Source organism: Colossoma macropomum, unplaced genomic scaffold (assembly GCF_904425465.1).
Source record: "Colossoma macropomum unplaced genomic scaffold, Colossoma_macropomum, whole genome shotgun sequence".
Lineage (NCBI taxonomy): Eukaryota > Metazoa > Chordata > Actinopteri > Characiformes > Serrasalmidae > Colossoma > Colossoma macropomum.
The window spans coordinates 10216797-10231743 of NW_023494802.1; the positions used below are offsets into that span (position 1 = coordinate 10216797).

Sequence of the window (14947 nt, forward strand, 5' to 3'; positions counted from 1 at the left end):
AAATAATATTTGGAGTCCAATGTATGCCCAGTTTATGTATGTTTTTATACTGTTTATATAATTTAATATAGACTATTAGATGCCTTAATGGTTAAATTGTCTTAAATGAATATGATAGAATGTAAATAAATATCCTATATCACACTGGTTTGTTTTTGTCTCCTTAAAAGCCATCGCTGGGGGTGATTAGTGATCGGGGCCTGTATTTACAAAGCAGTTTTGGAGTAGGAGTGCTGATCTGGAATCAGTCACTGTTACAAAAACTGTTATTAACGGAGAGGAATCTGATCTGGGATCAGAGCTGTAACTCAGTGCCCTGTATCCAGATTTATATATAGTTTAAAGAAATGTGCCTGATAAATTTAACACTAGGTTATCTATTGAATTAACTGTGTAGTCATACCATCTATTGACTGGTCACTGGTCATCCATTTCTATATGGCTGTGTACAGCCAATCACGCCCTCTACTGACCATTTAACCATGCAACAGGACGTATGTGAATGAACTGACTGTGATCTACCAACATGTTAGTATTATGAGCTAACAATGTTTATTTTTGAAATGAAATAAAAGTAATGATACATCAGATCAATAAAGCAAACCACTCTATAACTTTGCATACGTTTGCATTTGATACGAGGTCCCCGTCTCAGACAAAAAAGCCTGTGTTTCACCTGAGAATGTGTCGTGAGGAAAATTCAGTCTTCAGGGTTTGTCAAACACTAGAGGGCGCTCCCAAGCGAGTCCAACATTAATGGATTATCATACAGTCTGTGGTTAATATGGAGCATTTGCGCAAAATCATAGTTTATAAATGATCAAACATTTTGAATGTAGAAGAACGCGTTCATTTTCTAAAACACAGAACAGCATAAAATATTTTAACATCGCTGCTATATTTTAGGCATATTTGAACTCCGGTTACAGGAGTTTCGGTTCATCACAGGGGCAAACCTCTTCACTCATGAGCTGATTAGCTCAACAACCACTCAGCACTCCATAGCAGTAATGTCAACCACTCAGCACTCAGCAGCAGTAATGCCAACCAATCAGCTCTCAGTAGCAGTAATGCTAGCACCCTACTGCCAAAAACCCGTTTGCTGTGAAAAAAGGGAAACATGCAGGTAGGTTTTCTTTGCTTTTTTAGTCAAATACTTCCTTCTACATTCTAAAATTAAATGAAGGTCCTGGTTAAGTGGTCAGAAACCTCCTTAACTTGTCGTTTTAGCCGTTTAGCTCCATTCACCACCCTTTATTAAGGACTTGCTCGCGGGCGCCCTCTGGCGTTTAACAGCCATGGTTTTTAAGTGATGGAGAAATGGTATGTGGACAGGTTCCCCTTAAACTGGCTCTGATTTCTCCCGTTTGAGGACGAAATTTTATCAATCTAAAGTTACACTCTGGCCTCACACCATTTAAGGTGGAAAAGAAAATTCGAACAAGAATCAGCCTTCGGCCCTGTTTAAAAAATGATTCTTTATTCTTTTCGTTAACACAGTTTGTTGTATATGCAACTAATTTAATATAAATAACTGCTCAGCCTAAAAAATGCCTTTGACTTTTTTGCGATGTACATTTACATAGACTAAAAGTCACCAAAACGTCCCAAACAATTTTTAAAAGTTTAAATGTTTAGATACATTTTGAAAATTTAAGATATACAAAGAAAGACTATAAGAAAAACATATATAAAATATAGATATTATTAAAAATGATAACGAAAGTCGGAAAGTGTAGATGTTAGGAGTGCAGAGCTGCTCCCAGGCCTCAGTTCACCGGCAGATGAGGCGGAAATGCGTAGAGCGCATGCGCAGTTTCGAGTTTCTGTAGTTTCGAGTTTCTCTATCTCCTGTTTATTTTCGATTTTATATCAATAATCGCTCATCTGAGTGAAATTAGGACAGAAGGCAGGAAACATGTAACTAATGAAGCCATATCTCCAAGCTTTAATTGAACATTGAGTGCATTAGTTTAGCTAGCGAGCTTATTTCAGTGTTTACAGTTAGTTTTGGCAGCGACATCAAAACAAACCCGGAGCGACAGTCGAGACGGCCGCACATCTCGCCCGTGTTTCTACGGTATCGTTACAGTCATGGCGTGCACGCTGGAGAAGGTGCTGTCGGACGCTCGGACTTTGCTGGAGAGGCTGAAAGAGCACGACACGGCGGCGGAGAGTCTGATCGAGCAGTCGAGCGCCCTGAGCCAGAGGGTCCACAGCATGAAGGAGGTGGGAAACGCTCTGCCTGACAAGGTAGGCCAGCAGCGGCTCCACCATACAGATCGTACATGCTGTATTTTTATCTAACGATGTGACTTTCATTCATCCACTTCGACTGTGTCCCTGTGGTGACAGACTGACATATGTTACTCACAGAATCCTGTATTTACTCTCAGCCACAAGGACTCTTATTCAACGTTAATGGTCCATATCGTGTATTTTTAGTTTCTCCTACTTGTGACGTTTGAATGATTGTATGTGAAAAACCTAATTCACTTTACATGACCAACTTCCATTCTTTATCTATAGTAAACAGGCAGTTTTAGCTGGGCTAAGACTGCTGTGTGTTGGTATGTTGGCTGGTATGTTTTGAATGCAGTTCAGACTGAAACACTCATTGTAACTTCAACATGAATGGGCGGGGCTAAACTGTAAGGTCATAGGTGGGTGTATGTCAGTGTGTTGGTTTTTGTGACATCACTAAAACAGGTAATGTTTCCATATATGGAGCTCGTCCCTCGAGCAGTCCAAGCTCAAAACATTTCTTATAACTTAAACATGAATACACTGGTTTTCATTATGTCACAAAAACAGTGAGTTCAACATTGAGGCTGTTTTTGGACTTTACTGTCTATGTAGACTGCATGGGCTGGAGTCTGAAAGGCATGTTTTACCAATCACTAATCAACATCTCACTCCAGCACTTTTTCTGTCTCCCAGCTCTAGCTGTTAATAGATTATGCAACAACATGGATACACCAGAATGTATTGTTAAAACCCTACTTCAAATACTACATAAAACTTTATTTTAGAAAGGGAGGAATATGGGTGTTTTAAAAGTGAAATGTGTGTCAGAAGGCATATGATAGATTGTAAATAAATCATCACGCTTTTGTCTCTTGAAAATCCATCATGAGGAGTGATCAGTAAAAATGTTGATTAGAAATGTTCCTTACAACATTTTTTCACTGTTTCTTTCATTCACCCAGTACGTGGAGGAAAGTGCAGGATACCAGGAGCTCTCCAAATATAAACCCCACGTTCTGCTGTCCCAGGAGAACACCCAAATCAAGGAACTTCAGCAGGAGAACAGAGGCACGCTACTTCATTTACTAATTTATTATAATGTGCACGCCTGGTGAAAATGGATTTGATATAAATACTTCTTGGATGCACAACATTTCGAATGATTGCTCAGTGCTGTTTTCCCTCTGTTCCACAGAGCTTTGGCTTTCTTTGGAAGAGCACCAGTACGCTCTGGAGTTGATCATGGGTCGATACCGCAAACAAATGCTTCAGCTAATGATGGGAAAGAAGGAGCTGGACACCAAGCCTGTGCTCAGCCTTCACGAGGACCATGCCAAAGTGTGTACCATGTCTTCTCTGCCGTAATGAATGTTTTATATGAGTAGATTTTACACCTTTGTGGTTTATATTGCTAGCACATGCTCACAAAGCATTGTCATTGGCCTAGGAGGTGCAGAGCCAGTTGGAGCGAATATGCGAGATGGGTCAGGTGATGCGGAGAGCAGTACAAGTGGATGACCAGCACTACTGCTCTGTGAAAGAGAGACTGGCTCAACTGGAGGTAACGTATTAGTCCATGGCTTTGTTAAAAGGGATTTACACTGATTTTTTAAAAATGTTTGCATAATTCAATCAGTGACATGTAAACAAAGTCATTTAGCGTGTTTTGATTTATTTTTTGCATTAGAGAAATTTCTTGACTTCAGTGGTGGTAAAAGCAACCAGAGGTCACAATGTCTACAAAGCAAATATAGACATTTTGTTTACTATTCAAAATGACCAGTGAACATGTGAACATACTTGTATCTTCTGAGCTTTTAAATGCAATAATAATCTCAAAACGATCATAAAACAACATCTGGGGCATCAGGCAGCATATCTGTAATTATTTTCAGCCGCATTAAATGCCTCAGATGTTCCCCTCACCATATAAATTGTCATTGTCCAAAGAAAGCTCAGTATCTCCATTTTTCTCGATTCTTGTTTTTACATAATTTCAACACACCAGCTGTCCTTTACACTGTGTGAAAATTTCATGGACCAATAGAAATGCACTAAAATCACTTGGAATAAATCGCTTTACACTGACTTACTTTAAAAGATAAGAGTGTTTTTGCCTTCTCCTGTAAAGTTACTATTTCGGAGGTACTTGTTTTTCTTTGGACAGATTTATATGTACACGTACACACACAGACACACACACACACTTGCTCACTATATTTTTATATATTAATGTTATGCCAGTTACTGTGAGGTTCTTGTTTGTCATCATGAAATTTACTTAACTTTTCTTATTAATTCAGATTGAAAACAGGGAGCTGCGTGATCTCTTGGCCATCAGTAAGAACACCCTGAAACCACACAGAGAAGAGGTCAGCCAACCCAACACAGAGCCTAAGCCCAAAGTTGCTGACAAGGATTGATGACATCCAAAGACACAAAGAGTTGTCTTGTGGCCGCAGTTTCTATTGTACCATCTCACTCTCAGGACACCTGTTGGCTCATATCTGTATCATGGTTTATTCGAATCGCTGAACCATCCCAGTGTATCCTGACCTCCTGCTGCCCACTGCTGCACTTTCTGTGATGGATTAACAGAGGCAGTTTTCTTCTGTTTTTCTCAGGAAATACACACAGCAGCCCCTCATCAGTAGACAGTGCTCTGCAAATTTAAATATACTTCTGTTTCTGCAGCTGTCTTTTTTATTTTATTTATAAAAATATTCACTCTGGAAAATCCTCAGATTTTGCTGTATTAACATAATTTTTCATGCAAAAACAGTCATGCTGAGTAAAATAATGGTGGTTAGTTTCCTGTTAGTGATTTCTTTAAAAAGCCTTTAATCTGAGTGTTCAGGCTGATCAGAAACACCCATAACATGCCCAAGGAGGCTCCTCTGTTGAAATCAACAAGAAACATTTGAGGAAAATTATTCTATACATTATTATGACTGTAAGGACTAACAGTGGAGTGGCTGCTAGTAATGTTAATACTTGAAGTACGCCTGATACTGCTCTCTATAATATGCTGTCAGTAAATGAGCCAGTATTTAAAGTCTAATCTAAAGCTCACTTTTTGAGCAGCGTGTCATCGTGTCATCATTTTTTAACTGACTAAAATCTTTCTCGATTTTTCCCAGTTTCTCCACATTTTTAAATGGTCAAAAATGCAAAGTATCTTTCAGTTTATAAAAATATAAACTAACTACAGTGAGATTTTCTTTAGCCTAACTGTGTGTGTTCTGCAAATATTTGTTAATTAAGATTTTGTTTGTGTGATTTTAATACAGCAAATCCTGAATCATTTTTGGGTTGAATATTTTTTGCAAGATATTAATTCTATGATGTGTTTAATATGATCATTTAATATGATTTTTAAAATAAATAAATATTTAAAATGTAGCCTCGACTTTGACTGGCCTATGCTAGTTTTTAATTAATAAAATTAACTTCTTAAGTGTTTTGGTATTTTCCTCATAAATTCCGTTCTAGTCTGTGTCTCAGAACTGGCTACAACAGCTTGGCCTGTGTTTCAGTATGTGAATACAGCACAAGAGTAAAACCTGAGCTTGAGGTAAGGTACATGGTGCTGGTTTTGCAGACTTTAAGACAGAGAGTACCAACTGACAGTGTAATTTAGTTCATGACTATGCTTAATATGTCATACTTGTAGTGTCATGCAGGTGCTTCTAATATTAGATGGTCGTGTTATCACCTCAGGAAATTATCACAGTCATTATTTTTTTATCAATATGTCAAATGTAAGAGAATACAGAAATGTTAAAAGTACTTAAATGTTGACTTAATAAAACATTACAATGACCAGTCTGAGTTTTGTTAAGTTGTTTGAAGCGTCTCAGTTAATGCAGGGAGAAAACAAACTTCAGGAGCCTCACTGTCTCTCCACATTCATACAAGTATTACACATACACAGCGGTGGGTGATGAGTTTGGAATCACTTAAAAGAAGTTTTATTATTTTATGTACAATAATAAATTTATACAGTTTGGTTTTAAATCTTATAACCTAGACACAAAACGAGTACTAGATGTTTTGAATTATATACTATATTAAAGTAAATGATATACTGTAATTAGCTATTTGCAATTTTTTTGTCAGGTTATCTTCAGATTATATTTCAAATACAAGGTTTTCTGCATGTTCATTTATTATACACTCTTGGTGTTATACAGCATTTTTGGTTATTTTGGAATAATCTACAGCCCTGATTGTTTTTTATTTTTTTCTGAATTTTGAGTCTGTAGCTACTTAATTTGTAAGCCTCCTATTAATCCTATTAATTATTTGAAAGCTGTGAAGTTGCACAGGACTGGCACACTGAATTCATTTTATACAACCAAATTGGTTTTACTATTGACAACACTGATTTCCAACCACAAAATGTAATTCCAACATTCATTAATATACTTGCAAATTCCTTTTTGGGGTTTATCTTCATCTTACATTGTTAGTGTTGCTCACACCTTTGACTTTTGCTGACTACCTTTTGGACTTGATAATTTTGTACTACTTAAGCTGCTTTTTCAAAAGGTACTTTTACTTATATTTGAATCATTATTTCACTGAAGTAATACCACTTTCACCTTGGTTGTTTACGCCCATCTACCCACCTTTATCTCTCATGACTAGCACGCCCGTCCAGCAGGTGGCGCTAATGCTCCTGCTGTGTGGGTGACCTCCCTCATACATTCGGGAAAAATGACAGCTTAGCCGCCTTATACAAAGTCAACCCGATTCAACTCGCTAACATCAACCGTATCGACATGTCTGAGAAAGAAGTGGGTCAGAAGTGGGACCGCTGCCTGGCGGACTGCGCTATCAAAGTCGGTAAGATGGGCTGAGAGAAAACTGGGAGAGACGGAAGAACCGAAACGAACGTTATTCCTTTAAAACAGGCTCAACGTTACAACAGCTAGCTTAACTACAAGGTTAGGTTAATGAGCCAGGCTAAAGCTAACTTAGCGTTCATCTTGATGCAGCCAGCGTTAAAACCGAAATGACCAAACTCGATTCGGTTTTATTTATATGGCGCTTTTTAAACATACTTTGTCTCAAAGAAGCTTTACAGAAATCCGGGTCCAGGGCCCGTTTTTTACGGCGCACCTCAAGAGTAACTTAGCAATGCTGATCTAGAATCGGCCAGTGTCACAAACTAATGTCCTAAATATGCAGGAATCTGATCTGGGATCAGTCCTGTGACTCAGGACTGCTTTCTAAACACCAACCCGGAGCTCTAATGAGCAAACCAAGGCCTGACTCATATATAAACTGACCATGCTCCACCGAATCCGAGCCAGAAACTGTAACCCATTAAAGGGGAACTCCACCGATTTTTCAAAAAAAAATGTGCACAGTTTAATGCTTAAGACGTAAACAAAGCCACTCGGAGAGGCTTGGTGTGAAATGCTCTGTTCTCGAGAAACTTGGAGTCAGAATTGTTTACAGTGGTGGTGATAGGAACCAGACGTCCACCTCTAAAAGCTCCCTCACAGAGTTAAAGTTGTTAACGTTACATAAAATGGTTATGAATGTGCTGTCTGATGTTTGACACATTGTTTTATAATATTTTTGGCTTAAAATAAATTATAATCCATTCATGTCAGAGCGTTATATGCAGGGCGTTGTAAGGCAAAATAGTGCCCAAAGACAACGTACTATTTTCAGATGACTGTTTTACCATCATCAGATTACACACACAAACTCAGAGGACTCGTGTTGGTGAACTGTTGGTTTTGGATAGTAAATAAAATGGCTGTATGTGTGATGTAGACATTGTGCCCCCTGGTTCCCATCACCACCACTGAGTCTGTCTCTCTACAGTGAACCATTTCACGTCAAACCACTCTGAATGACTCTGTTTGCATCTCAAGGACTGCATTATTCAGAAATTGAAGTGAAAAATTGGTGTAATTTCCCTTTAATTTTTGAAGTTATCCGTGTGATCAAGCTTGTTGCTGAAAAGTAAGTTTTTATCACCTGTTATATTAAATTATTAAAACCCCAAAAATCAAATGTGTGCTGAAGTGAGCGAATCAGATGTTCTTTCAAGGTATAAAAGGACTACAAAATTTCATCACCGTCACATCACATTCAGAACACGTCCTGTGGCGTTCTTCCTTATACTAATTTGACTTGGTGGACATTAATGGGTTAATATCAAAGGCTGTGGTCTGAGCTGGGCAGATACAGAAGCTTCTCTGTTGGAAAACTCTTTGGTACATTGCACATCTAATCCGGACATAAATCCTCTCTGTGGGAAGTGAGTCACTAACTCATAGCGGAGGTATCTTACAGCACTACTGTGTCTGTGACTGGTCTGTTTCTTATGATGCATGTCTAAAACCAGTTGTCTTTTTCCTGTAGGTGCTGGTCTTGGTTTAGGTATCGTCTTCTCGGTTGTATTCTTTAAACGTGAGTATTCTCAGTTATGTTGCTGTTGTGAATTAGACTGCATTAGTTCTTCTTATTTATAATGAAAACTTACTGTATTTGTACTGTACATACAGGCAGGACATTGCCAATTGCGTTTGGCACAGGAGCAGGGCTGGGCATGGCTTACTCAAACTGCCAGAATGACCTAAGATCACCGTATCTTGTACACAGTAACACCACTAAGGTCAGTAAATTTAAGGCAGGTTATATAATTTAAACAGTTATCAAATATTGCAATACTTGCATCAGTTTGTTAGCACGATATCAGGAATGTATCAGATGAGGCTCATTGATTGATTCCTTCTATTTTTTATTTGTTCAAACAATGAACAGACGATTTTTATTCTCTTTTAGGAGCAGTAGCGCCGTCCCATGAAGGATTCTGTCTCCGTCTTTTGTTGCCCATGAGAGCCGACAGACTAATGTCACTCTGTGGACTTGTCCTCACCCTCCATCACTTCTGTGTGCCTGAACCAGACATTCTGTCTTTATTTAATCACATTGTTTAAAAAAAAAACAAAAAAAAACCTTGTTGGCAAATGTAGATTTGAGAATGATATGCAATGGAACAAATGCAGTTATTAAATGCTATTTTATGACATCAGCAAATGATCTTGGCGTTCTCTTCTTTTAGAATTATTTTAAGCTTATTTCATGCAGGTTTCATGAAAACAAAAATGTAATCACAAAAGTGGATTTAATCATTAACACTCCTGGCAGTAAACAGCACAACACAGCAGTGTTAAGTCAATGCATTTGGTCATTGTCACAAACTGTTCAAATGATACCGAACCTGCTGCATGTAATGAGCAATTTTTGGCAGTGTGACAATTCGTGAGTTGCATCTGGTCTCTACAGTGAAGTGCAAGCATATGAAGCACCTCTTCATTATAACAGGCTGATGTTTTTACCAGTAATTGCGCTTTTAACCAAAAGTAAAAACAGGACAGATTTGTGATTAAACCAAACTGAAATTATTTATAGATTGAGATTTTGAGTTTCGTTGGAGAAAACACTGTATGGCCAACAAATCATTGTGTTTCTTAAAGCTTTGCCTTCAAATGCCTGAAGAGTTTTTTGGTTCTATATTTTTTTTTAACCTTTAATAAGTTCATTCTTTTATTAATTCCTAGATACAAGTATTTCAGATTTTTGTTGTAGTCATATGTATGTATGTATGTGTGTGTGTGTGTGTGTGTGTGTGTGTGTGTGTATATGTATATATATATATATATATATATATATATATATATATATATATATATATATATACACACAGCTATATCATGTAATACTGCTTAATGTTTCCTGGTCTGCTAATTCATTTTTCTGAAACTTATGTTAAAACCCAGCTATTAAAAATAAATAAAAATTAGGGGTGGACAGTGGCATTGGATTCACATGAATATCTGCAGATAATGGTTTAAAGAGGCACTCAGGCTAAAATGGAAAAATTTAACCCTCACTAAGTCTGTTATAAACATGCCTGCTTGCCTCTTACAGCAGTGCAGCAGTCATCTTTAAAGTGAGGTTTCCCAGTTTAAAAGACTTTCACTAAATCCTCTTCTAATGTATCTTGAAGGAGGAAGTATATTTTGACAGGCTACCATTGCTTTGAGGTGGATTTTGCAGGGTCGGCTGTTTGAAATGGTGTTACTAATTCTTCAACTGAACTGTTTCTGTAGCAATATGAAAAATTTTATAAAGTGTTATAGCGCTAACAGATATGTTTAATAGCTTGTACATCAGTGGCATGCAGACAGGCTTTGTTGAGTGCTGTAGGATTTCCTAAGAGTAGTATGATGTATTTGTATAATGCATGCTGGGTATTGTAGTAAGAGAACAATGATGGACAAAAACACAAGATTATAAATTCTGTCAAACTGATGAAGCTGAGGGGTTCAATGCTGTGCTACAGGATATGCCTAACGTTAAATTTTAGGCCAGGAATTCCTGCTATTGAACAGATGTTTAGATTAGACCAATACTTCAAACCGTTATTTGATGATGTACTTATTGTAACTGTGGAAGAGCAGATCATTTAGATGATGCTCAGCTATTATACTAAAATATCTGTGTGCTATTCATTTTATTTATTATTTCTCCACAATGATAATAAAGGTGCATCTACTCCCATGTTGTACATTTTATGTGTTTATATATTGGCACTGGCAGATATGTACATGAAAAATATCAGATATCTGCATTGTCCCGCAGTTTCCATATCAGTGCTTCCCTATGAATAAAAACTAGTTAATAAGTAGTTAGTCTTTTTGGGCAAAAGGTGGAAAAATTATATAATTTGATGTGACTACACACACAAATGTATTTTTCTGAAGTGAGCTAATTATTGTCACAAAAAAAGAAAGAAGTATCTGCTTCAAAATTACTGGTCCATGTTAAAAAATCTATACTGATGGAACCTCTTCATTAATTCTGAATTAGCATTGCCTGTGAAGGTGCATAAGCACGCATTAAGAGTGTGATGCTCAGACACGTTCTGTCCTCGGCAGTGGCAAGCCAAGCTGGAAGGCACACTGGAGTGGAAGGCACAGGGATTAGGAGGAGTGAAGAGTCGAGAGGAAAAGCACGCAAACACTGATACCTGTAGTGCACTTGTAGACAAAGAGACAACCATAGGAGCACAGTAATCAACGAAACAAAAGCTTTTAACACAAAAGAAATCTTAAAAGTGACATCCAAATCTCAGAACGTTCTGTTTTAATCATTTTCCAGGTGCTACAACTGCAAAGGTCTGATTCTTCTGTTTTCACAGAGCAGTCTCTCTCTCTTACACACATACTCATACTAAAGCCCACCTCTCAGTTGCCCTCCCCCAATTGAGTGTCATCATGACACGCAGCTTTGAAACACGCTGACAGAAACAGAATTGCTCATACTGGTGCTAAGCTTGGAAGAAGCCAGACATCGGAAATATTTTTGCCACTTAGCTCCTTTCTGAGCTGAATGGGACTGACGGTATCTGACTACCTTAGCACAGAGTGAAAGTAAGGGAGCTGATGAAAAGAACTAACCTTGCCAGAGGGAAGACGGATGGGGAATACTACAATGGGACATCTCTTTTCCTCACCTGAGGAGCTCATTCACCTCCTGAAGATCCTTTGGCTCAAGGTCTAACCTTCAACTCCATGTGCCTGCAAAATAATGGCTCATTAAGAATAGAAGGCCAAAGACATTCTAACTGGCAGCTCCTACAATGAGCGACTCCACTCTGCCCTGGGCAGAAGCATCAGGTGTGGATCATAACAACAGGACCTTCAGTGACAACGTTCACAGCAGTGATGTGTGGAGCATCAGTGGCAGTGGTCCGTGGCTTCTAGCAATCATGCTGTCCCTCATCATTCTGATGACAGCTTGCGGGAACATCCTGTTGATAGCCCTGGTCTTTGCCCACCGGTCACTGCGTTGTACCTCCAACTGCTTCCTGGTGTCCTTGTTCTTTTCGGACTTGATGGTGGCCCTGGTGGTGATGCCACCTGCCATGCTGAACGTTCTGTGTGGGACCTGGGTTCTTTCTCCAGGCTTCTGCCCCGTCTGGCTCTGCTTCGATGTGATGTGCTGCAGCGCATCCATCCTCAACTTGTGCGTGATCAGCCTGGATCGCTACCTCCTTATTATCTCCCCCTTGCGCTACAAGCAGCGTATGACCCCGCCCCGTGCTTTGCTGCTCGTGGGTGGCGCTTGGGGCTTGGCAGCCCTAACTTCCTTCCTGCCAATAAAGATGGACTGGCACAGCCTGGGACGTCCACAGGACCACTCTGGGCACAGCTTGGTCAATGCCACAGTGCCAGAGATGAGCTCCTATTACCCGCCTTCATACTTCCAGTTCTCTAACTCGGTCACCCCGTCTCTGCAGTGCCGCCTAAGTGTCACCCTGCCCTTTGCCTTGGTGGCCACCTTCCTTACCTTCTTCCTGCCCTCCACGGCCATCTGCTTCACCTACTGCCGCATCCTGCTGGCCGCCAGGAGACAAGCGCGTCAAGTAGAAGCGCTCACACATCCTCCATATCCGCATCATTCTCCAGGAGAGCCGTCCCATCCTCCTTCACTTGGACACGCTGCCCAGGATGGAGATGACTTCAGCCATCCGGATCCTCCAATATCGCAGCACGCTCCGGTGAGAATGCACAATAGACAGCTGAGGGAGGTAGAGCAAGGAGAAGGAATTAAATGTATTGGGGATAGCAAGGGTTAACATGAAAAAGCGAGAGTATTGATGGGAGAAATCTTCTGCATGCAGGCACGCATGTGTGTGAGAAAGAAGGAAGAAAATGAGAAAGAGTGAGAGAGACAGGATGCAGCGTGCACTTACATGCTCACAGTGAAGTTAGCCTTGCCTTTCTATTCTCATCTACTATATTCTCTAGTCCATGAAAAAAAAATTAAGAGGTGCTGGAGTTGACATTGGTATAGTCACCATGTCCTTCATATAAGAAAAAAAAAGATAAATGAGTGCAGGAGAAAGAGGTGAAAGAGTTTTAAAATCAAAAGATGTTCCTCACAGAGGCGGTGAAAAACACAAGTGGAAATGTGCAGACATAAGTGTGGATGTGGAAGGTGCTAAAAGCTTTATATACCAAGATGAAAGATAAAGTCCTTGGAGATGCATAGGGACCAGAGCAGTTCAGCAGAGATGAGTTGCTGTACTTAAGGGTCATCTTCTGGGGTAAAAAAATAATCTCTTCCAGGCAAGGGAGCATTTGAAGTTAAGTGAAGGAAACCTTAGCAAAGTCTTTCTGAACATTTGTGCCACTCTTTTTCCAGCTGTCAGTGAACAGTGAACGACGTCTGGCTCACAGGCAGGGGAAGAGGGCACTGAAGGCTAGCCTGACACTGGGAGTTCTGCTGGGGCTGTTCTTCAGTGCCTGGTTGCCATTCTTCATCACCAACTTGGCGCAGGTGAGCGTCCCTAACTTCCTACCATTTTAGGAGAATCATCATTGGAAAAGGTCTTGATGTTCGATCCAAACATGTGATGTGTGCTTCAAGTACATCCAGTCTTCAACTTATTCATTTCCACCATTGCCTTCTCCAAAGACTATTTGATAGACACGTAATTCTTAGATTCTAATTGTATGCACCAGCTCTGCTTCTCAATCAATGTAGGAGCCCCTGACATTTTGACAGACTGACAAACAGAAAGTCCCCCTCTTTAATTCTGTAATTATACCCGTCCCACTCTCAAATTATACCCATCCTGCTTTCAGTAATCCAGTCATCTCACCCCCCATCTGTGTCCCTTGCTCTTCTCCCACGGAAAACAGCACAGACACGGAGAGCTTCTGGGTGCGCCTGTCTGTTTCCCTCCTTCACACTCAATATGGTGTGTGAATAGCTCTCTCTCTCTCTCTTCTCTCTCTTTCTCTCCTACCCTTTTCATCTTCCCTCAAGCCTCCCGGCTCCTCTTTCCTCCAGGGAAACTAGACATCCATGACCTTTTCCATTCCAAGTATTGACCTCCTCCATGATGCAAGACCTTTTTGTTTTCCGTTTGTTTAGGCCGTGTGTGAGTGCATTCCTCCCTCGCTCTTCGATGCCATCACTTGGCTCGGCTACTGCAACAGCACCATGAACCCCATCATCTACCCCCTCTTCATGCGGGACTTCAAGAGGGCGCTGGGGCGGCTGTTGCCCTGCTGCTCCTCCTCACACATCCCTAGACGCCCTTCACCCCCGCTCTCCCTCTCCCTGCGCAACTCAGGTGAGCCTCAGCTACCCACCGAGCCACCTTCGCTGGCCTCCGACCCGCCACAGCCACCAGCCACGGCGACCGATGCTGTAAACCTGCTGGATGCCGAGCATGCAGAGATTGACCTGCCGTTACTTCTGCCCAACCAGGTCGACACGCTTGACTGAGGAGCATGTTGATAGACTGAGGGGAGAAAAAAGCACACTAGGCAGGAGGGATGATACAGCCCATGTGAAAGCCTATCATAGATTACACACAAAATGTGTCAAGACAGGGCCCAAACAAGTGTTAAGATTCTTTGGAGTGAATTCTGCGTATTCATATCACTCTTGCCAAAACCGTGTGGGGGTGTTTGGTGTTGAGACCAACCAAACCGAGACAGCACCACACTAGGAAGATGAGCATGAAGGCTGCCTGGGATGCATATAACACAGAATTACAGAGCCTGCAACACATCTCCCACTTCTAGCATTACCATAACAACCACAACAGATGGAAGACAAGACTAGAGTGAAAGAAATCTCACTAATACCCACC

At 40.4% G+C, this 14947-nt stretch overlaps 3 protein-coding genes across 3 annotated transcripts; all 3 read left to right on the top strand.

Moving 5' to 3' along the window:
• Window positions 1–1816: 1816 nt before the first annotated feature.
• Window positions 1817–6075, top strand: sike1 (suppressor of IKBKE 1). Its single transcript, XM_036590628.1, has 5 exons — window positions 1817–2253; window positions 3210–3315; window positions 3443–3585; window positions 3695–3808; window positions 4551–6075. The coding sequence occupies exons 1-5, from the start codon at window positions 2095–2097 to the stop codon at window positions 4668–4670; spliced, it is 642 nt and encodes a 213-aa protein (XP_036446521.1). The 5' UTR covers window positions 1817–2094; the 3' UTR covers window positions 4671–6075.
• Window positions 6076–6917: 842 nt separating this feature from the next.
• Window positions 6918–9309, top strand: micos10 (mitochondrial contact site and cristae organizing system subunit 10). Its single transcript, XM_036590629.1, has 4 exons — window positions 6918–7095; window positions 8632–8679; window positions 8775–8884; window positions 9055–9309. The coding sequence occupies exons 1-4, from the start codon at window positions 7032–7034 to the stop codon at window positions 9061–9063; spliced, it is 231 nt and encodes a 76-aa protein (XP_036446522.1). The 5' UTR covers window positions 6918–7031; the 3' UTR covers window positions 9064–9309.
• Window positions 9310–11917: 2608 nt separating this feature from the next.
• Window positions 11918–14917, top strand: htr6 (5-hydroxytryptamine (serotonin) receptor 6). Its single transcript, XM_036590631.1, has 3 exons — window positions 11918–12838; window positions 13486–13620; window positions 14221–14917. Exons 1-3 carry the CDS (start codon window positions 11918–11920, stop codon window positions 14575–14577), a joined length of 1413 nt encoding a protein of 470 aa, XP_036446524.1. The 3' UTR covers window positions 14578–14917.
• Window positions 14918–14947: the final 30 nt, after the last annotated feature.

Coding starts and splice junctions, on each gene's coding strand:
- micos10 (XM_036590629.1), top strand. CDS start 7,032: ATGTCTGAGAAAGAAGTGGGTCAGAAGTGGGACCGCTGCCTGGCGGAC. Junction 7,096..8,631: donor GGACTGCGCTATCAAAGTCG/GTAAGATGGGCT, acceptor TTTTTCCTGTAG/GTGCTGGTCTTGGTTTAGGT. Junction 8,680..8,774: donor CTCGGTTGTATTCTTTAAAC/GTGAGTATTCTC, acceptor CTGTACATACAG/GCAGGACATTGCCAATTGCG.
- sike1 (XM_036590628.1), top strand. CDS start 2,095: ATGGCGTGCACGCTGGAGAAGGTGCTGTCGGACGCTCGGACTTTGCTG. Junction 2,254..3,209: donor GAAACGCTCTGCCTGACAAG/GTAGGCCAGCAG, acceptor TCATTCACCCAG/TACGTGGAGGAAAGTGCAGG. Junction 3,809..4,550: donor AGAGACTGGCTCAACTGGAG/GTAACGTATTAG, acceptor TTATTAATTCAG/ATTGAAAACAGGGAGCTGCG.
- htr6 (XM_036590631.1), top strand. CDS start 11,918: ATGAGCGACTCCACTCTGCCCTGGGCAGAAGCATCAGGTGTGGATCAT. Junction 12,839..13,485: donor CAATATCGCAGCACGCTCCG/GTGAGAATGCAC, acceptor CTCTTTTTCCAG/CTGTCAGTGAACAGTGAACG. Junction 13,621..14,220: donor TCATCACCAACTTGGCGCAG/GTGAGCGTCCCT, acceptor CCGTTTGTTTAG/GCCGTGTGTGAGTGCATTCC.